General features: G+C 55.0%; 1 protein-coding gene across 2 annotated transcripts; it reads right to left on the bottom strand.

Moving 5' to 3' along the window:
- MEX3A (mex-3 RNA binding family member A) lies at nucleotides 1-15,492 on the bottom strand. 2 transcript variants are annotated; one of them, XR_010376545.1, is made up of 3 exons: nucleotides 14,651-15,492; nucleotides 949-3,498; nucleotides 1-384 (listed from the first exon to the last, which is right to left on the bottom strand). XR_010376545.1 is itself a non-coding variant. In XM_064475213.1 (2 exons), the coding sequence occupies exons 1-2, from the start codon at nucleotides 15,114-15,116 to the stop codon at nucleotides 2,393-2,395; spliced, it is 1,572 nt and encodes a 523-aa protein (XP_064331283.1). In that variant the 5' UTR covers nucleotides 15,117-15,492; the 3' UTR covers nucleotides 1-2,392. The 2 variants fall into 2 exon arrangements, 1 of the variants encoding a protein (XP_064331283.1); XM_064475213.1 differs by having other exon boundaries at nucleotides 1-3,498.
- Between the last annotated feature and the right edge of the window lie 228 nt (nucleotides 15,493-15,720).

Here is a 15,720-nt window from a genome sequence, read left to right as displayed (position 1 = left end):
CCTTTAGCACAGCATTTTTTTTTTTCTTTTTTTCTTTTTCCAAAGCATCAGCATCCACTACAGAGCCTAGGAACGGCGTCCACCCCTCCATCTACCGCTTGCCCCTACGTAATATTTTACCGTTGATGCAAAATGGTGGAGGCCCATCGTTTTCACGCCCCTCCACCCGATATCTGAAGATCGAAAGTGGATCTTTATCGACGCAGAGCACCGGAGCAGCCTGCCCCGAGAGTGGCGAGCTCAGCCTCTCCTCCAGTGACCGAGGGTGGCCTGAGCAGACCATACCGGGGCGGAGGCGGTAACCGGGAGCAAGCGGCAGCAAACTGAGCAGAAGAGGGGATGTTCCCAGGAACATTATTACGATGAAAATAAAGTCTCCTGTAACTGAAGGGAAAAAAAAAAAAATCTCAGGCGATTTTTTTTTTTTCTTTTCTTTTCTGTAGAACTGTCTCTGCCAAGTTGTGAAACTTGTTGGTTCAGTTCTAAATCAGGGTCCAGGATCTGTGAGCAGAAGTCGAGGGGTAGGAAATGGGGAAGTGGTGGTGGTGGGAGAAAAAGTATATATATATAATTTTACATACACACATATATATATATATAGGTGCCTGATGAGTTAAGTGCCTATATATATATACACACGTATATTTATAGACAGGTATACTGGTACTCGATAGGTTAATCCAACACACATCTTTACCATCACAGCATTTTGGCATCCAGAGACTGGTTGAACAAACCTGATGATGTTAAGATGCTGGCTCGCATCGCATGTGCGTTGGCACAGAAGCCAGATTCGAAGCCCATCCTCTCCCACTTCCCAATGGTTTAAAAAGTATCTGATTTAACAAAACCAGGAGTCTTGAAATGATTAAAGGATGTTCGACAAGGCAATTTTTTTTTTTGTTTTGTTTCATTCTGAAAAAAATATAATATATAAAAGCGGCCAACCTCAGGAAGATCCAGGTAAAGGACAGCTGAAGAGGTTTTGGTCCATAAAGAAATACTTTTTCTTCTTTTTTTTTTTTTTTTCCCCCCACTCGGTTTTGGGTAACAAAAGTTTTGGTCCAGTTTAAAAACGACGACAACAAAATTATATATATAAACTCGGTGTGTTTTTTTTTTTTTTGCTTTCTGTTGGGATGCACGTTGGTTTCGCGTGGGCTCATTGCCTGTATTGCATGATCGTCTTTCTTAGGTTTTGGTGCGATATATATATATATATATATTTTTTTTTTTTAAGAAAAGAAAAGCACAATGTTATGTGTGCGCGTGTGTGTGCGCGTGCGCGGTGTGTGTAGCTGCAGCTGGCATCGCTTGGAAAAAAGGATGAAGAGTGAACTACGGAAACGCGGAAGTCGAGACACTCCCCCCATGGATGGGAACTCAGGACTGCTTTTGAAATACCCTGTTAGTGACTCCTGATTCGTCTGATGAACAAATCCCTGCTCGGATAAGGAAAAAAAAGAACAAAGTTCCAGACTCCACGGTGGCTCAGAATAATAAAATAAATGCTAATCGCCCAGTGTGATTCCAATAGGTTCTTCCAAACCTTCTTCAGTTTCACCGGCGTAATTTTTATTTCTTCATCTTCTTTTTTTGATTTTTTTTTGTGGTTTTTTTGTTTGTTTGTTTTTTTAGAAAAAAAGGAAAACAATAAAAGTTCTTTAGCTGCTGTGGTTTTTTTTTTTTTTGTTTAAATCTTTGAGGTAATACAGTTGTGCCCTCGTTCTAACAGGTTCCCAGAGGTTGATGGTTTCTTTTTTGTTTTTCTAAATCCCCGTCATCCGTTTTCCTTTCTTTCTATTTGTTTCTTTCTGAGCTCCCAGTTGGGCCGACATCCCTCGGGGGGAGGAGAGTAGGGGCTTCAGACCAAGATGAAGATTGAACGTGGCTGAAGAAGAAAGGCTGGCAGGGCCCTCCCCGCATCCCTGCTCCCTTCCCCGTCCGACCGAGACGGCCTGGCTTGGTCAATGCAGAGAAGTCCCAATCTCACCACCAAAAAAAAACTGAACTAAACCGCTTTGCTTGCGAGATCCGAGTGTGCGTTCAGAGTACTTGTTTTAAAAAAGACATTGCAGGCTGGAGCATCGTTCGCCCTTCAAAATTTCTGGCTTTGCTATTCATTTTAATTTTATTATTCACTTTTTTTTTTTTAAAAAATAACATACATTGCTTGTAAAATAATTTCTTTTTTTTTCTTCTTCTTCTTCTTTAAATTAATTTATTCTTTCATTCGTTTGTTCTTCAGATGTCATTATTATTATTATTATTATCATCATTATCATTATTATTATTATTATCATCATCATTTTTCTTTCCTGGACCCCCCCACGCTCCCTTCCTACCCTTGCCCCCCCCACCCCACCCCACCCCAATGCCCTGCTCTGTCTCTTTAGGAAAATATTCTAATGGCCTGAGTGGCTGCAGCGTGGCAAACCGGGCACTCTGGATCAGTCCTCTCACAGATCCTCACGGCACACTCCATGCAGAAGAGGTTGTGGCCGCACGGCACCAGAGCTGCCGTAACTTCGCTTTCGAAACACACCATGCACTCGCGGCTGCTGGAGACGGACGTCCGGGCAGCGGAGGTCGTCCCCAGCTTGGAGAACCCTTGGAGCGGTTCCCCCTGCGACCGCCTGGGGAGACCGGAGAGATTGGGCTCTTGGATGGAGGAGGACGGGGAGCGATGTGAATTTGGGTGGATGGCGCCGGTACTGCTGGACCGCTGCTGCTTCGAGAAGAGCACCGAGACGGGGTTGGTGTTCTCCTGCCCAGCCCACATCGGGGCACCCGACTCCGGCACCCCGTAATACAGATCTTGCTTGTTCACGCCATAGTTGGGGAAGAGGTAACCGTAATTGAAGTCGTTTTGGTCATTCAGCCGGGGGGTCTCGTAGACGGGGTCAACGGAGCAGTCGCCGATGCACCCCAGGCTGTTCTGCCGGAAGGTGGAGAGGGGCTTGCAGCCCGGCGCCGGCGTATGGACCCGCCAGGCCTCCGAGTAGCGGTTCTCCATGCCGGAGTCGGGGCTGCTGGAGAGGAAGTCGTTCTCGTTGTTGTACTCCAGAATCTTGCCCGTCCTGACCGCGATGTGGGTCTCGATCTCCTCCCGGGCACGCTCCACGTTGCCCGGCGCACCGGTGATTTCGAAGACGGGGTCCCGGTCCCGGCTGGGCGTGATGATGTAGGTGTTGGTTTGCTGTTGGATCCTCTTGATGGTGGCTCCTTTGGGACCCACCACCAAGCCCACCACGCGATAGGGCACGCGCACCCGGATGGTGACTTGCCCCGGCAAGGTGGGAGCGCTGCCGAAAGTGGTGCCAGCCTTGTTGCGGGAGGCCCTGATCATGGAGAAGTGCTCTGCAGCGGAGATGATCTCCCGCCGGGCCATGGCCACGTCCTCCCGCCGTCCCGTCACCATGAAGACCGGCTCCTCGCCCCGCACCGGCGTCTTGATGTAGGTGTTGGTCTTTGCCCGCAGGGCTTTGATCTTGCAGCCTTGGGGAAGAGAGAGAAAACAAAGCAGGGAGGTTAGAGGGGCTGTCCCGCTGCCCTGCGAGGAAGCCTGTCCCCACTGAGGCCCAGGCCCCACCATGGTGCCCCTCAGAGAAGATGGACGCCCTGGCTCTCTCTCGTCAGGGACAGGAAGGATTCGGCTGACACACGGGGCCGTGAGAGGCCCTGGCGGTGACAGGAGGGAGCAGGGGGGACGCCGAGCCCACGGCCAGGCATGGCCGATGGGGACCCCCTTCACCACCCTGCGCCAGCTCACGGGGAGCACGACGGGAGAGACGTCACCCATAGAGAGCAGGGCCCTCCACGGGGACTTCTGTCCTACTGTGGAGCTTTTGGGGTGAATCTGGTGTGACCCGGGTCACTTTTGGGGGGCCAAGTTTGGGGCGATAGCGAAGATGCAGCAATTTGGGCTCCCCACCCCTAATACGGTGCGACCACTGGAAGGCCGGGGGTAGCGAGATGCCGGTATTTGCTTTGGGGTCACAACAGCAAGAAATGGGGCAGGGCTGCCTTCCCGTGTCCACGCAGAGCCCCACCACAGACCCCTGCTCCCGGCAGGCATGGCGTGGCTGCCCGGGGAGGGGAGGCCATCCAGCCAAGGGCTGCGTTTTATCCTTGACTCTCCATCTGGTGTATCAAACGGCGATGGCCGCAGGCCTCCGCACCACAGCGGTCCCGGCGCTCGGACCCTTTTCTGAGGTCATGCCAGTGCTTTTACATATCAGTACCCACCTCCATGGAGCCCACCGAGCCTATTCCCCCTGCTCCTTACAGCTCAGAAAACATCTTTCTGCTTTTCCAAAAAAGGCAAGAGACTTTTCAGGGTGTTTTGGCTTCCAAATAATTTTTTAGAGGCGTTTAGAGCCAGCTGTTTGACTCCAGGTTCCTAGATGACACTAGGATGCCATCAAGCAACTAAACATTTTCACAGATGTGGCACAATTTCCTAAACTACTTCTGGAAACCCTCCGTGCTGCTGTCCCCCTAACCCTTCTCTACAAAAGCCTTACTCGGTGCCTGAAGTTATTTGCAAAGCCTGGCACCAAGTTCCCGCGCAGACTGAGGCATCCTTTGCGGGGAGGTTTGCTCTAAGCTTGGGTCTCTGAGAAAAATTTAAAAACGTGCTTCTCCAGGGCACTGCATTTCGACTAGTGCAGGTGGAATAAGGCAAGCATTTTGCCCTGGTTTCCTAAGGATTCAGGCACCTGACTCAGGGGTCACGGAACAAGAGGGTCAGGCTACGACATTGAAACCTCTGTGGGATCCCCCACCTCTTTCCTCTCCACCCCATCTTCCCCCCCAAAAGCAGCCCATCTCGTGTCCTCTCCTCTGACCATCAGACACCAGCAAGTTTTCCTCAACGTACCACGCCGACGTCATACTTTAACACAAGATGACCTGCAAACGATGCTTCTGCAACCCAGAAATTAAGATTCCTCCGCTAGTGGGCTGGAACATTATTATTTATACAGATCCTAATAAATAACAACATCTCTCCCAGCTGGGAGTTCAGGGCTGCCACTCACTTAGCCCTGCCACTTATCTGCAGCTCGTCTCATGAGACACAGACTTGTGACATGGGGGTGTTTACAGGAACGTAACGATCCCGCCACCACGTATCATTAGCAAGAATCGAACCCCGCACCTTTAGCGATAAAAACAGAGCCTCGTGCCACCGCAGCTGACAAGAATAATTCCCCGCGCTCGCAGCGGTGGCAGGCGCCGCACACGGTACAACCAATAGTTACAGCTGCACAAAGCACGCTCAGCCTGACAGGTCACACTCACATCTCGCAGCATCGCATGGGCGCCGGGGTGCAGCCTCGTCAAACTGCAGGAGGCTGTGTGAACACGAAACCTCCCAGCATAGCTCCGAAACCCCACCGCCTGTCCGAGGGTCTTGGCATTGGTGTAGGACACGTGCCGGTAAATCCTGACTTTGCTGTCGACTCCTTTGAACACCTCAGAGCTACTTCAGCTCTCCGAGCCTCAGTCCCCCATTCGTGGAACGGGAAGAATAGCTGTCTCTTGCTGTGTGTTACTGCAAAACTTCCTGTAATACTTAGCATTGCGATGCTGCTGCATTAAACCCATCTCTAAGCCACTAATTTCATGTTCCTGGCAAATGGAAATGCTAGACCTGACCCAAGGAAGGAGCTGGGCAAACCCCCAAAATCCAAACCAAGTCCACGCTCCGCCAAGCCCGACGTGGCTCACACGTTACTCCCCGCTGAGTTTGCACCCTGAAGTCTACTCGCAATGCTTCGTTTAGGAAAGTTTCTGAATAGTTGATGAGGACCAATGGTCACCTACAGCATTGTATTACCAGTACTTCGGAAACTCGAAGATCAGGACTTGACAGCGCTAGGCACGACACAACCGTAGGATAAAACCACGCAGACAAAATCACAGAATAAAGGTTCATCCCAAGGAGCCCGTGGAGGGTGGGACAAGGGGTCACCTATGCCCTCCCGCAGCCCCAGGGCAGGCTCGGCTCTCCCCACCCCACGCCTGGCAGACATTTCCCTGCTCTGCTCCTGTGCTGTTCGCTCCAAAGATGGAGATTCCATCTTAGAAAGATTAAACCGAGATGCCACCATTTCCCCAGGGATATCACCGGAGCGCCGCGTGGAAAGAAAGGGGGTGTCAGCAGCAAGCATCCCTGCTGAAAATTACTCCCGTGCATCACCCCAGGCTGAAGTAGCATTCGCTGAATTCCTCAGTGACCCACGTTCTGCCTCCCAGGAGCGCAAGGCTTGCTCTCCTTCGCAAAAGGACCTCAGGTAGGCGTTTGTCAGTGCTAGGCTTGGGTTCAGCGTTTTTCTAAGCCACGGGACAATGACTGCGTGTGGGGGGAGAGGGATCTGAGCCCAGCACGACAGGAAAAAATCAAGGAGGCGACACAGAGGGTCAGGCAAGCAGAGCAGTGACAAAGGGCGGGGGCTCCATGCTGGGGACAGATGGAAGGAAACTGTGGCAAGGAATACACATGAATGAGGGCAAACGTAAGCGAGTTGCACGAGCCGGAGAGCGTGGGAAGGAGGGAGTTAGGGATGGAGGAAAGGTGATGGAAATTGAGGGAGAGGCACGCTGTCATTCCTCCGAGGGAGGAGGAGGATTAGGGGTGGGAGGCAAAGGAGAGACACCCCAAAACGGCAAAAGGGAGACAGGCAAGGAGAGAGCATGGCGAGAGGGGGAGGGAGGATCTAGAAACGGACAAAAGGACGCATGGTGCAGTCGATGGTGTGAGAAGCAGGGGGAGGAGGAGGGAGGGTCTCCATGCAGGCCTGCAGACAGGAAAGCCAGCTTTGCAGAGACAGACAGATGGGGGATCCTGTGCTTAAAAACTGGAGAAAATAACCCCACAGGAAATTAGACCAACTCCATCAAGCCCAGCAGCCCAGCAGGTTCAGCGTCCCAGATCTCTAGCAGCTCTAAATTGGTGCAGACAACAGGCCAAGCCAACAGCAGTATAAATCCAGATAACTCCACCAACTTCCAAGACAGCCGCGCTGATTTACATCAGCTAAAACCAGGCTGGGCTTAAATCTGATTTACCCACTTGGTGCCAAGGCTCCCAGCCCATCCCAACCCCAACCCTGGCTTCGCACAACTAAATAGGGGCTGAACCTTCTTTGCCACCGCTCCGTTTCTGACAGAGCACAGCCAGATCAGAATGTGGCCCTTTGTATCCTGGCTGGAGGAGCAGCACGGTCCTATGTGCTTTTTTTTTTTGAATAAATTTGTCCTGTATGGGTTGGTTTTTTTAATGACAGGCTTTTTCTTCATGTGTAACTGAAATTTGAAAACAACATGCAACAAACCGCTTCACTTGGTATTCTGAAAAGGGGAGAGAACTGCTTAGTAGGTGGTGTTAAAAATGTAAAACTAAGAGGAGAAAAGGACCTGTAGAAACTATAATAATATATAACTTTGCTGTAGTGTTCTACTCTTTAAGGCAGTGTGCAGACATCAGCTAATTGATCCCTGGCAGACTCCTGCCAGTTGGATTTTTATATTAGAGAGAGAATTAAGCCCTTTCTTGTTGTGTTTCCACTACCTAGCCTCTATTATTCTGGTTTTTGCCAATAGCACAGATCCCAAAGCATTTTGCAAAGGAGCCTTGTATGATCATTTCTTCCCCCCACCCCTTTCTCTTTTTAACTTCAGTTAACTGATTGCCAATTGACTCAAAGTAAATGTGTTTGCAAATTACCCTAGTAAGCCACAAATGGTAACGTACAGGAACAAACCCTTGAGGACCGTGGAGCCTCCGGCACCCAGACCAGTCATCTAACCAGAATTAATCCAGCTAGCTTTGGCTAAAAAACAAATAAATAAATGGAGGCTGGACAAACTGGGGAGGGATGGGGGGAGTTGGGGAGGTTGGGATGCACAGCCACACTCCCCTCTCTGCTTACCCCAGCACCAGGGCTAAATAAACCCATCAGAACTAACAGAGAAGGCTTCGAGGGCTTGGTCCCCGCGCCCGGCTGCGGCAGTTGCTCATGAGGGCATCAAGGGCGTAGGACGCATCCGATCTGACTGCGGTTGGCTTTGCACGAGCCCATCCCGAATCTTTTCTCTCGCTCAGAGTGGCGTAAACCCAAGGCGCTTCCACGGGCCCTCGCTGTGGCTTGCGCCGAGGCTCCTGCGCGCTGCTCCGGCAGCGGGAAAAGGCAGACGGGATGGCCGTGCGCTGGGATGCGCCCATGGGGTGCGCCCGCTGCACCGCGCGCGCCGTAAACGCCAGCGGAAGGACAGCGCGATGGCAGATGCGGCCGTGCCCATGGGGTAGTTCCACCGGGTGTTTTATTTCGGTGGAAATTCAGAGGCGAACCCACGGACAACCTTCTCCTTACTGCTGCTAAAAGGCCAAATCCTGCACGGGTACATACTGCTATTGATGTAGTCTAGAGGGCCTCATCTGGCACAAACTGGCACACCTCCAGCATGTTTATGCCCAGAAGTATGGAAAGCATCAGAGGTGTTACCCCAGCTTAGAGCACACAGCTAAGGATCCAGCCCCGAGGTGGGGTTTTTTTGGTTTGGTTGGGTTTTTGTGTTTTGGGGTTTTTTAAAAAACACACCGCACAAATCACTCCAGGTCCTTCTATTTCTTGTTTTCATCAGATAAAAAAAAAATTATCTCTGCAGACAAAAGATTTTTAGCCCTCTTCTCATTTATACTAACACACCTTTACGCTGCACTGGTATAAATTACACCTGTAAATACCCCACTTAGGACATTTTGACATCGCCGGTGCAGTATAAGAGAGCCTAAGGGCAAATTAGGAGTTGGTCTTTTTCCTGTTACAGACCTAGAATTAAAGAGGACCATAAAATAAACAACCCTCAAATATCTCTGGTAAGGTGGGGCATTCTTTTCCCATTTAAGATGAAAGCCATGTTAAAAGACAAGCACACAAAGAACATCACAAATAAACCCTCCTGAATATCTGTGGGGTAAGATTTTGCTGCATTGAAAACGTGATGAAAGTGGCGTGAAAAAAACACAAATGCACACAAAAGGACCACAAACAAACAACCAAATCCCTTTGCATTGAGATTTTATTGTACTGATGATGCAAGTTGTGTTTACAAGGAGGAGGGGAAAAAAAAAAACACCCCAACACACTACGAAAATAAGCCACCACCTCATTTCAGTGCGGCGATTTTAAGCTTTTTCATGCAGTGATGAAAGTTGTTTATAAAAAAATAAAAAGGAAAAAAAAAAACCACCCCACACAAAAAAGAAAAAGCAACGCGACCCAAAAGCAACATCCCAGATGCCACACACAATCGCTGCCTTGTTGTGCGGCGGAGGAAAGTTGGGAACTCAGGCTGGAAGCCCCAGGCCCCGAGCAGCCGCTCTCTGCCAGCAATGCATCACATCGGGGTGGGTGTGACCGCGGCCCCCCGCATGGCACAATCCTGCGCCCGCTCGGAGCCGGACGGCGCGCGGGGGGCAAGGGGAGCCGCCGGGGGGGGGGACACACACACGCAGGAGGAGGGGGCTGCCAGACAAAGGCAGGAACGGGGGGCAGGGGCTCCCACCCAACGCCAGCACGCTTTCCCACTGCCCTAGATTCCGGCCGGCTGCTCTGCGGCGCGGTTCACTCGGTCAGCGCAGCATCCAGCAGCCGGATCCGATGCGCGGAGTGTGCGTGTCTCCCTAGAAAATTCCCTTTGTCTCTCTCCCAGACTCATTTTTCTCCTCCCACCTCTAGTTCAAACCGCACAAAGTCGATCCCGTTCTGCACTTTTCCCCGGTGTAAATTCAGATGGATTCTCATTAACGCTCTGTAACAACCTGCCGCCGACTGCGATTTCTCCCTCCCTTTAAGGCCCATCTCGAGCTGCTAGAGCGGCATAAGGAGGTTGGGTTTCAGGCCCCACCAGACCGGGTGGCTTTAGCCCCGGTTTACGCGAAGCAAGCAGACAACAGGATCTGACCCCCTCGCTGCTTCTAGGATGCTGTACATCCACCTCCACATGGTGGGTGGGGGAGCTGCAATCATCAGACTTCCTCAATGAAAAAGGCTTCCTTGGACTATTTTTAAATGCTGAAAGCGTTAGAGCATGTTTGGAGCTACACAAAGAGCCCAATCACCTGGGGTTAGTGGGGCCTCTTGTTATTTGACTTCACCTTGCCAAGAAAGAGCAATTTATGTTAAGCTCCTCTCTCACATAATCTCATTCCTGTTGACAACAGGCTAGTTAGAGCAGGCTGGGAGATGCTTCATCAAAGGATGTCTCTGGGTACAGGTGACAATGGATGCTACTATTGATGATGAGAGCAAAAATACTCTTATAGGGAAGGTACCTGCTGGGAGCGGGCAGCTTGCACTGTTGTGCCCACGCAGCGGGAAGCCAAACCGACCCGCTACCTTCTGCCCGTGCCTGCACACACCAGGCACACAAAGAACCATGACCAGGTCTCCCTAACTACAAGGTCCAGCCTTAAATGTGTCCCACTTAGAGTCCAGCAGCCTCTTCCCCGGCTCCACCGACAGCAGCCCGGTTTGTCGGTGGGAGCGGGTTTAACGCTGGCAGAAAAGTCAGATGCGCACCTTCGTCAGTCTGAGCTACACCTGCCTCCGGCGACTTCTAGGGAAGAACCCGGCCATCTCGGTGGCTGAGGACTTCTGCCACTTTCCAAGTTCACGGTCTGAACGGCCAAAGCATGACACCTTTGGACACTCTCCACTCTTCCCAGCATCCCTCCCATCTCAACCTACACCCTGGGGTTGCAAGAACCTTCTCCTTTGCAACTCCCTTGGTGCCCCACCATCTCCTCAAAAAGCACCTGCAAAACCACTTCAGCGCTTTGTTTTTACACCCTGGCAAATCTATCTGCGTAGCTCCGAGAACAGGCGCCGCCCCGCAAAGGTTCTTGCAGGGAAGATGCCCACAACAAGAGTTGGCAGGCGAAACACAAGAGCCACCGAGCACCCCAACGCACCACGCAGGCCCACACCGGCTCCAAAACCAGGGAGCACCGTGCATGCCACGGCACATGCCAGGAGGTTCAGCCACCCAAACGCAGCACGGCTGGAGTTCACTCTTGCCACGTGCTAAGGGAAGGAGGGAACTACCCGCAGGAGCCCCGACACAGGCGGACGTCCCGGCTCCTCACCCTAGCAGCAACGGGCCGGCATGCATGGAGGTCATGGCTCCACTTCCAGCCAGGGAAGGGAAGCCATTGCCAACCATGGCCAGGGGCAGAGTGGAAGAGGTCATAGACATCATCAAAGAACCTGTTATGACTTTATCCTCTCATCCTTCCTTTTCCAGTTTCCTCTCCTTCACACCAATTCACAAAGCACTCCTTGGCACAAGGCACCCAGCTCTCCACCGCGGACCCCGGGGCATCACGGCGGAGGAGCAGCTCTCGGCGCCCGGCCCACCAATTCCCGCGAAGTCCCCCTCGCAGCAGCCCACGCTCTCCTCCCAGTGAGTCCCCCATCCCGCCCAGCTAGCGGTTGCGCCGCTGAAGAAGCGCTGCTCGAAATCAGCGCACAAACCGGCACCACCTCAAACTCGAGTGAGGTTTCCAGCACGCGATTGGCTCCGCGAGGGCACGTTAACAGTTCCCGGGGAAAACAGGGAGCCACCAAGCACAGGTTTAGCTCCTGCAGCATCTCTCATTCCAACTGGAGCCACCCCCTCCACCGCAATTAAACCTCTTCGCAAATCACACTTACAAACATTCCAATAAAAATATATGGGGCTTGAGCCTTATTTATACTCAAGTGCCTTTACACTCTTCCAGCAAAGTAAAGGGCAGTCTTACAGCAGGTGGAAATCCCGTTGCCAGACGCAGGTGAAAGGGCCCCCGTGCCCAGATCCGGGCCTCTTACATACAGACGTGCCAGTAAGGTACGCTTCCAAAGATGGGAGATATTATTTTAAAATAACATGAAGGAACAGTGTCTGATCAGATCAGAAAATATTAAGTTAAAGAAAAAGCTCAACCCTGGTACCAATTAAAGCCCCGAAATAATTTTTATTTCACTATTATCCCCCCCCTTCCCCTTTTTCCAAGATGTTGATCACCCTATTCACAAGTACCTATAAACCACTCATTCCCGTAGAAAACTACCAGCCCCATGAGCGTTATTAAGAAGGGGGTGACAACCTGCAGTTTCTGGCTCCCCACCAGGGTTCCTGGTCAGGCACCCACGAGAGCGCAGGATTTGGCCCCGCAGGGTGCCCTGCACCTAGCTCCATCCGAGAGCAGACCCTCGTAATCCGGCCTTCCACACAAAAACAAGACCCGGGGGACATTCCTATAGGCCTTTAAAAATAAGTGTGGGCCACAACCTCTGCTGGCGTACAGAACTGTGGCTGCGGGGCCTCTGCCGAAGCAATCTTGGTTTCTGTCAGCACAGGATCCGGCCCACCCGTCCCTATAACGGGGCACCGCTTACGCCGTCTGACCCACTAACCGATGGAGCGCTGCCGAGCCCGCCTCGCCGGGGCTCTGGCCGGCTGACATCTCCCAGTTTCCCAGATGTGGGAAAGCCCTCACATACGCACACATACGCTAAAAATGGTGGAAAAAAAAATAAATAATCCAGGTCTCCACATTCCTCTCCATCACTCCGGGCACAGCGCTGCGTACCGTACACATCGAAACACACCCCCTTCTAGGGAGTTTGGGGCGGCAGCGAGATGCAGGAAGAAAATAGCCCGGGCACCTCCCGCATCGTCTAACGTTTCCCCTCGATTCCGCCTGCTGAATCCTCTCTCTTTTCTAACTTTATTAAACAAAGGGGGCCTGATTCTCCACGGCCTCGCACCCGCCAGCGCAGAGTTGGTGCAAAGCCCCGCCATTTCTGCCTGCGCTCAGCTCGCGGCACTGTAAAAGCATCCCGGGGAGGATCGGGCCCGGGGGGGGGAGGATGATCTCGGCCATACCTTCACCCCCCTCCCCAGCCTGCGCTTCCCCAACTCTCCGGCGCAGGGGCCACGATCCCGGCGCGGGGGGAAGCCAGAGCAAGAGCCATTCCCTCCGCTGCAGGCACCCTGAGTTTTGGGGGACGACGGCACCCCCATGCACCCCCTCCCCGCTCTCCATCCCAGCGTGGGGACCGGCCTCTTGCTTTGCTGGTGAGAGAGAGCTGAACCAGCGGAGGCCCCATTGTTCCCAGCATAGGGATGCACAGCGATGAGCCATTTGTATCGCTGCCCCTTGCCCACCTCGGCCACCGCATCCCCTGCTGGGAGCGCTGGTCGCGAGGAGCCACCCCCCCTCGCTATCAAACTGCAAACCCCCTGCTCGGGTGATTTTAATTCCCAACCCAAGAGGAAGCATCTGGATTTGGAGCCGCAGTCTCTGCCCGTCACACTTCCAGAGCGTCAAGTTACTTGCTTAGAGAAAGAAAAAAAAAAAAAAAAAATCCCACTTAGCCACACTATTATTATTTTTTTTTTTCCCCCCTCTGTAAGCGACACAAAAAACTTCTCTCGCCAACCCCATGGTTTAACCCTGTGTCGGCTCCCGCAACGCCTCCCCGCAGCGCACCTCGCCCCCACACGCACACTCGGGAGCCCGGAGCGGTGGGGGTGGGCGAGGGGTGACTTAAGAGTGGGTGTGGTGTGTGTGTATATATATATATATAATTTTTTTTTTAAAGCCCTCCTCCATTCCACCTCGCTCCGCACAGAGCCGTAAGGAGAACAAAAGCATCCCTGTCGCGGAGCGCGGTCAGCGGCGGGGCCGGGCTGCGGGGGCGTGCGTGGGGCCCACGCGGGACGCGCGGGTGCCCGCTGCGGGGTCCCCGCTCCAGGGTCCCTTCTCCGGGGTCCCCTCTCCGGGGTCCCCGCCAGTCACATGGCTGCAGAAGGAGTTCAACTTCCATCGAGGGGTCTCTCGGCCCCGCGCTAGGCCCGGCAGCGAGCCCGCCCGGCCCCGGCGAGCCCCGCCACAACCACACCCCCTCGCTCCGCCGAACCCAACAAAGGGGATTTTTCTCCCCCCTTTGCGGGGCGCGGGGAGCCGGGGCCGGGCTCAGCCGCTCTTTTCCTTCCTCCCCCCGCTTTATTTTCTTTTTTCTTTTTCTCTTTTTTTTTTAAAAAAAGGAGGAGGGCGGAGAGCGCCGTTCAGGAACAGCTCTTTCGCAGAACCGGAGCAGCGATAGGCTCCGGTGCAGACAGCCGGGCAACCCCCCGCGCAGGCATTCCTAGAGATTCCTCCCCACCTCCCCGCAAAAAATAAAAAGCAGCCCCCCCCCCCGCCCCCCAACCCCCGCCAGAAGAGCAGCGCCCCGTCCGCGGCCCCGGGAGCCCCGCTCCGCCCGGGGGGCAGGCGGGCCGCCCCCGCCGCTTTGTCCCCGGCACGGCTGAGCCGGGGTGCCCGCCCGGCCCCGGCCCCGAACAATGGCAGGGAGGGAGGGGGCGAACCGCGGGGGCAAGTTGGCGGCCACCACCCCCCCGCCTCTCCCCCGGTGGGGCGGTCCCCGGCCCTCCCGGCCGCGGGGATGCGGCGGGGGGGGGGGGGGAAGTTTCCCGAGGCAGGGGCCCGGCCGGGCGCGCGGGGGGGCGGGGGGGGGAACACGGCACACCCCGGGGAGCGGGCGCGGGGGGCGCACACACACGGACGGGACCGGGGGCGACCCCCGGCGCTCACCTTGCCGGCCCACGATCTCGGCCACGTGCTCGGAGCTGGGCACCGGGACGCACTCGGTGGTGTTGGAGCTGCTCTTGAGCCGCAGCTCGGCCTCCTTGTACAGCGCGCACAACTTGGGCTCCGCCGCCCCGGCGCTGGGAGCCGACGAGCCCTTCGGGGCCGGCGGCGGCGGCGGCGGCGGCTGCTGCGGCGGCGGCGGCGGCGGCGGCGGCGGCGGGGGCTGCTGCGGCGGCGGCGGCGGCGGGTTATTGTTGTTGTTGTTGCTGTCCTCCACCAGCACCACGGCGGAGGAGGAGGAGGAGGAGGAAGGCTCGCCTAGCCCCAGCAGGCAGAGCTGGTCCAGGGCGAGCTGCAGCGCCCGGTCATCCTCCAGCAGCGCTCTGTCTTTGCCGCTCCCACCGAAACAGCCTAAATCGCCGAAACCCCCGTTCCTTTCCATTATCCCTGGTACTACCAGGCTAGGCATGGCTAACAAAGACTTGAGAGGGGGTTGGGTGGTGGTGGTTGGTTGGGGAGGGGGGGGGGGTGTGAGAGCGAGAGGAGGGGAGTGGGGGGGGGGGGACACAAAGAGCTCGGGAGGGAGAAGGGAAAAAAAAAAAGGCAGAGGGAGAGAAACAGAGAGAGAAAAGGACCCTCCGCCCACCTCCCCTCCGCCTGGCCAAGCCCCTTTCTCTCTGTAACCCGAGCTCCCTCGCCCAGGCACTTCCAGCCCGCCGGGGTCCCCCCGCCGCCGCCTCCGCCCCCGGCTCCCAGCCGCCGCCGGGGTGTGCGGGGGGCCGGCGGGGCGCGGGGCGGCGCGGAGCCCCGCGGGGGGAAAACTCTTTTGTTTGAAGGCGGCTGGGCGCAGCGGGAGGCTGCCCCGGCCCGCGGCCTGCTGGGGGATGTAGTCCCCGGCCGCCGCGCATCCACCCCCCCCACCCCCGCACCCCGGCGCGCCGGCGGCGGGAGCGGGAGCGCCGGGCACGGGGCCACCCGTGGGCTGCGTGGGATCGACCGTGGCACGGGTGGAGGGGCTGGGGGGGGACCCGCCGTGCCACGGGTGGAGGGGCTGGGGGGGGACCCGCTGTGCC

Source organism: Phalacrocorax carbo, chromosome 28 (assembly GCF_963921805.1).
Source record: "Phalacrocorax carbo chromosome 28, bPhaCar2.1, whole genome shotgun sequence".
NCBI lineage: Eukaryota > Metazoa > Chordata > Aves > Suliformes > Phalacrocoracidae > Phalacrocorax > Phalacrocorax carbo.
This window is presented reverse-complemented; position numbering and strand designations above follow the sequence as displayed.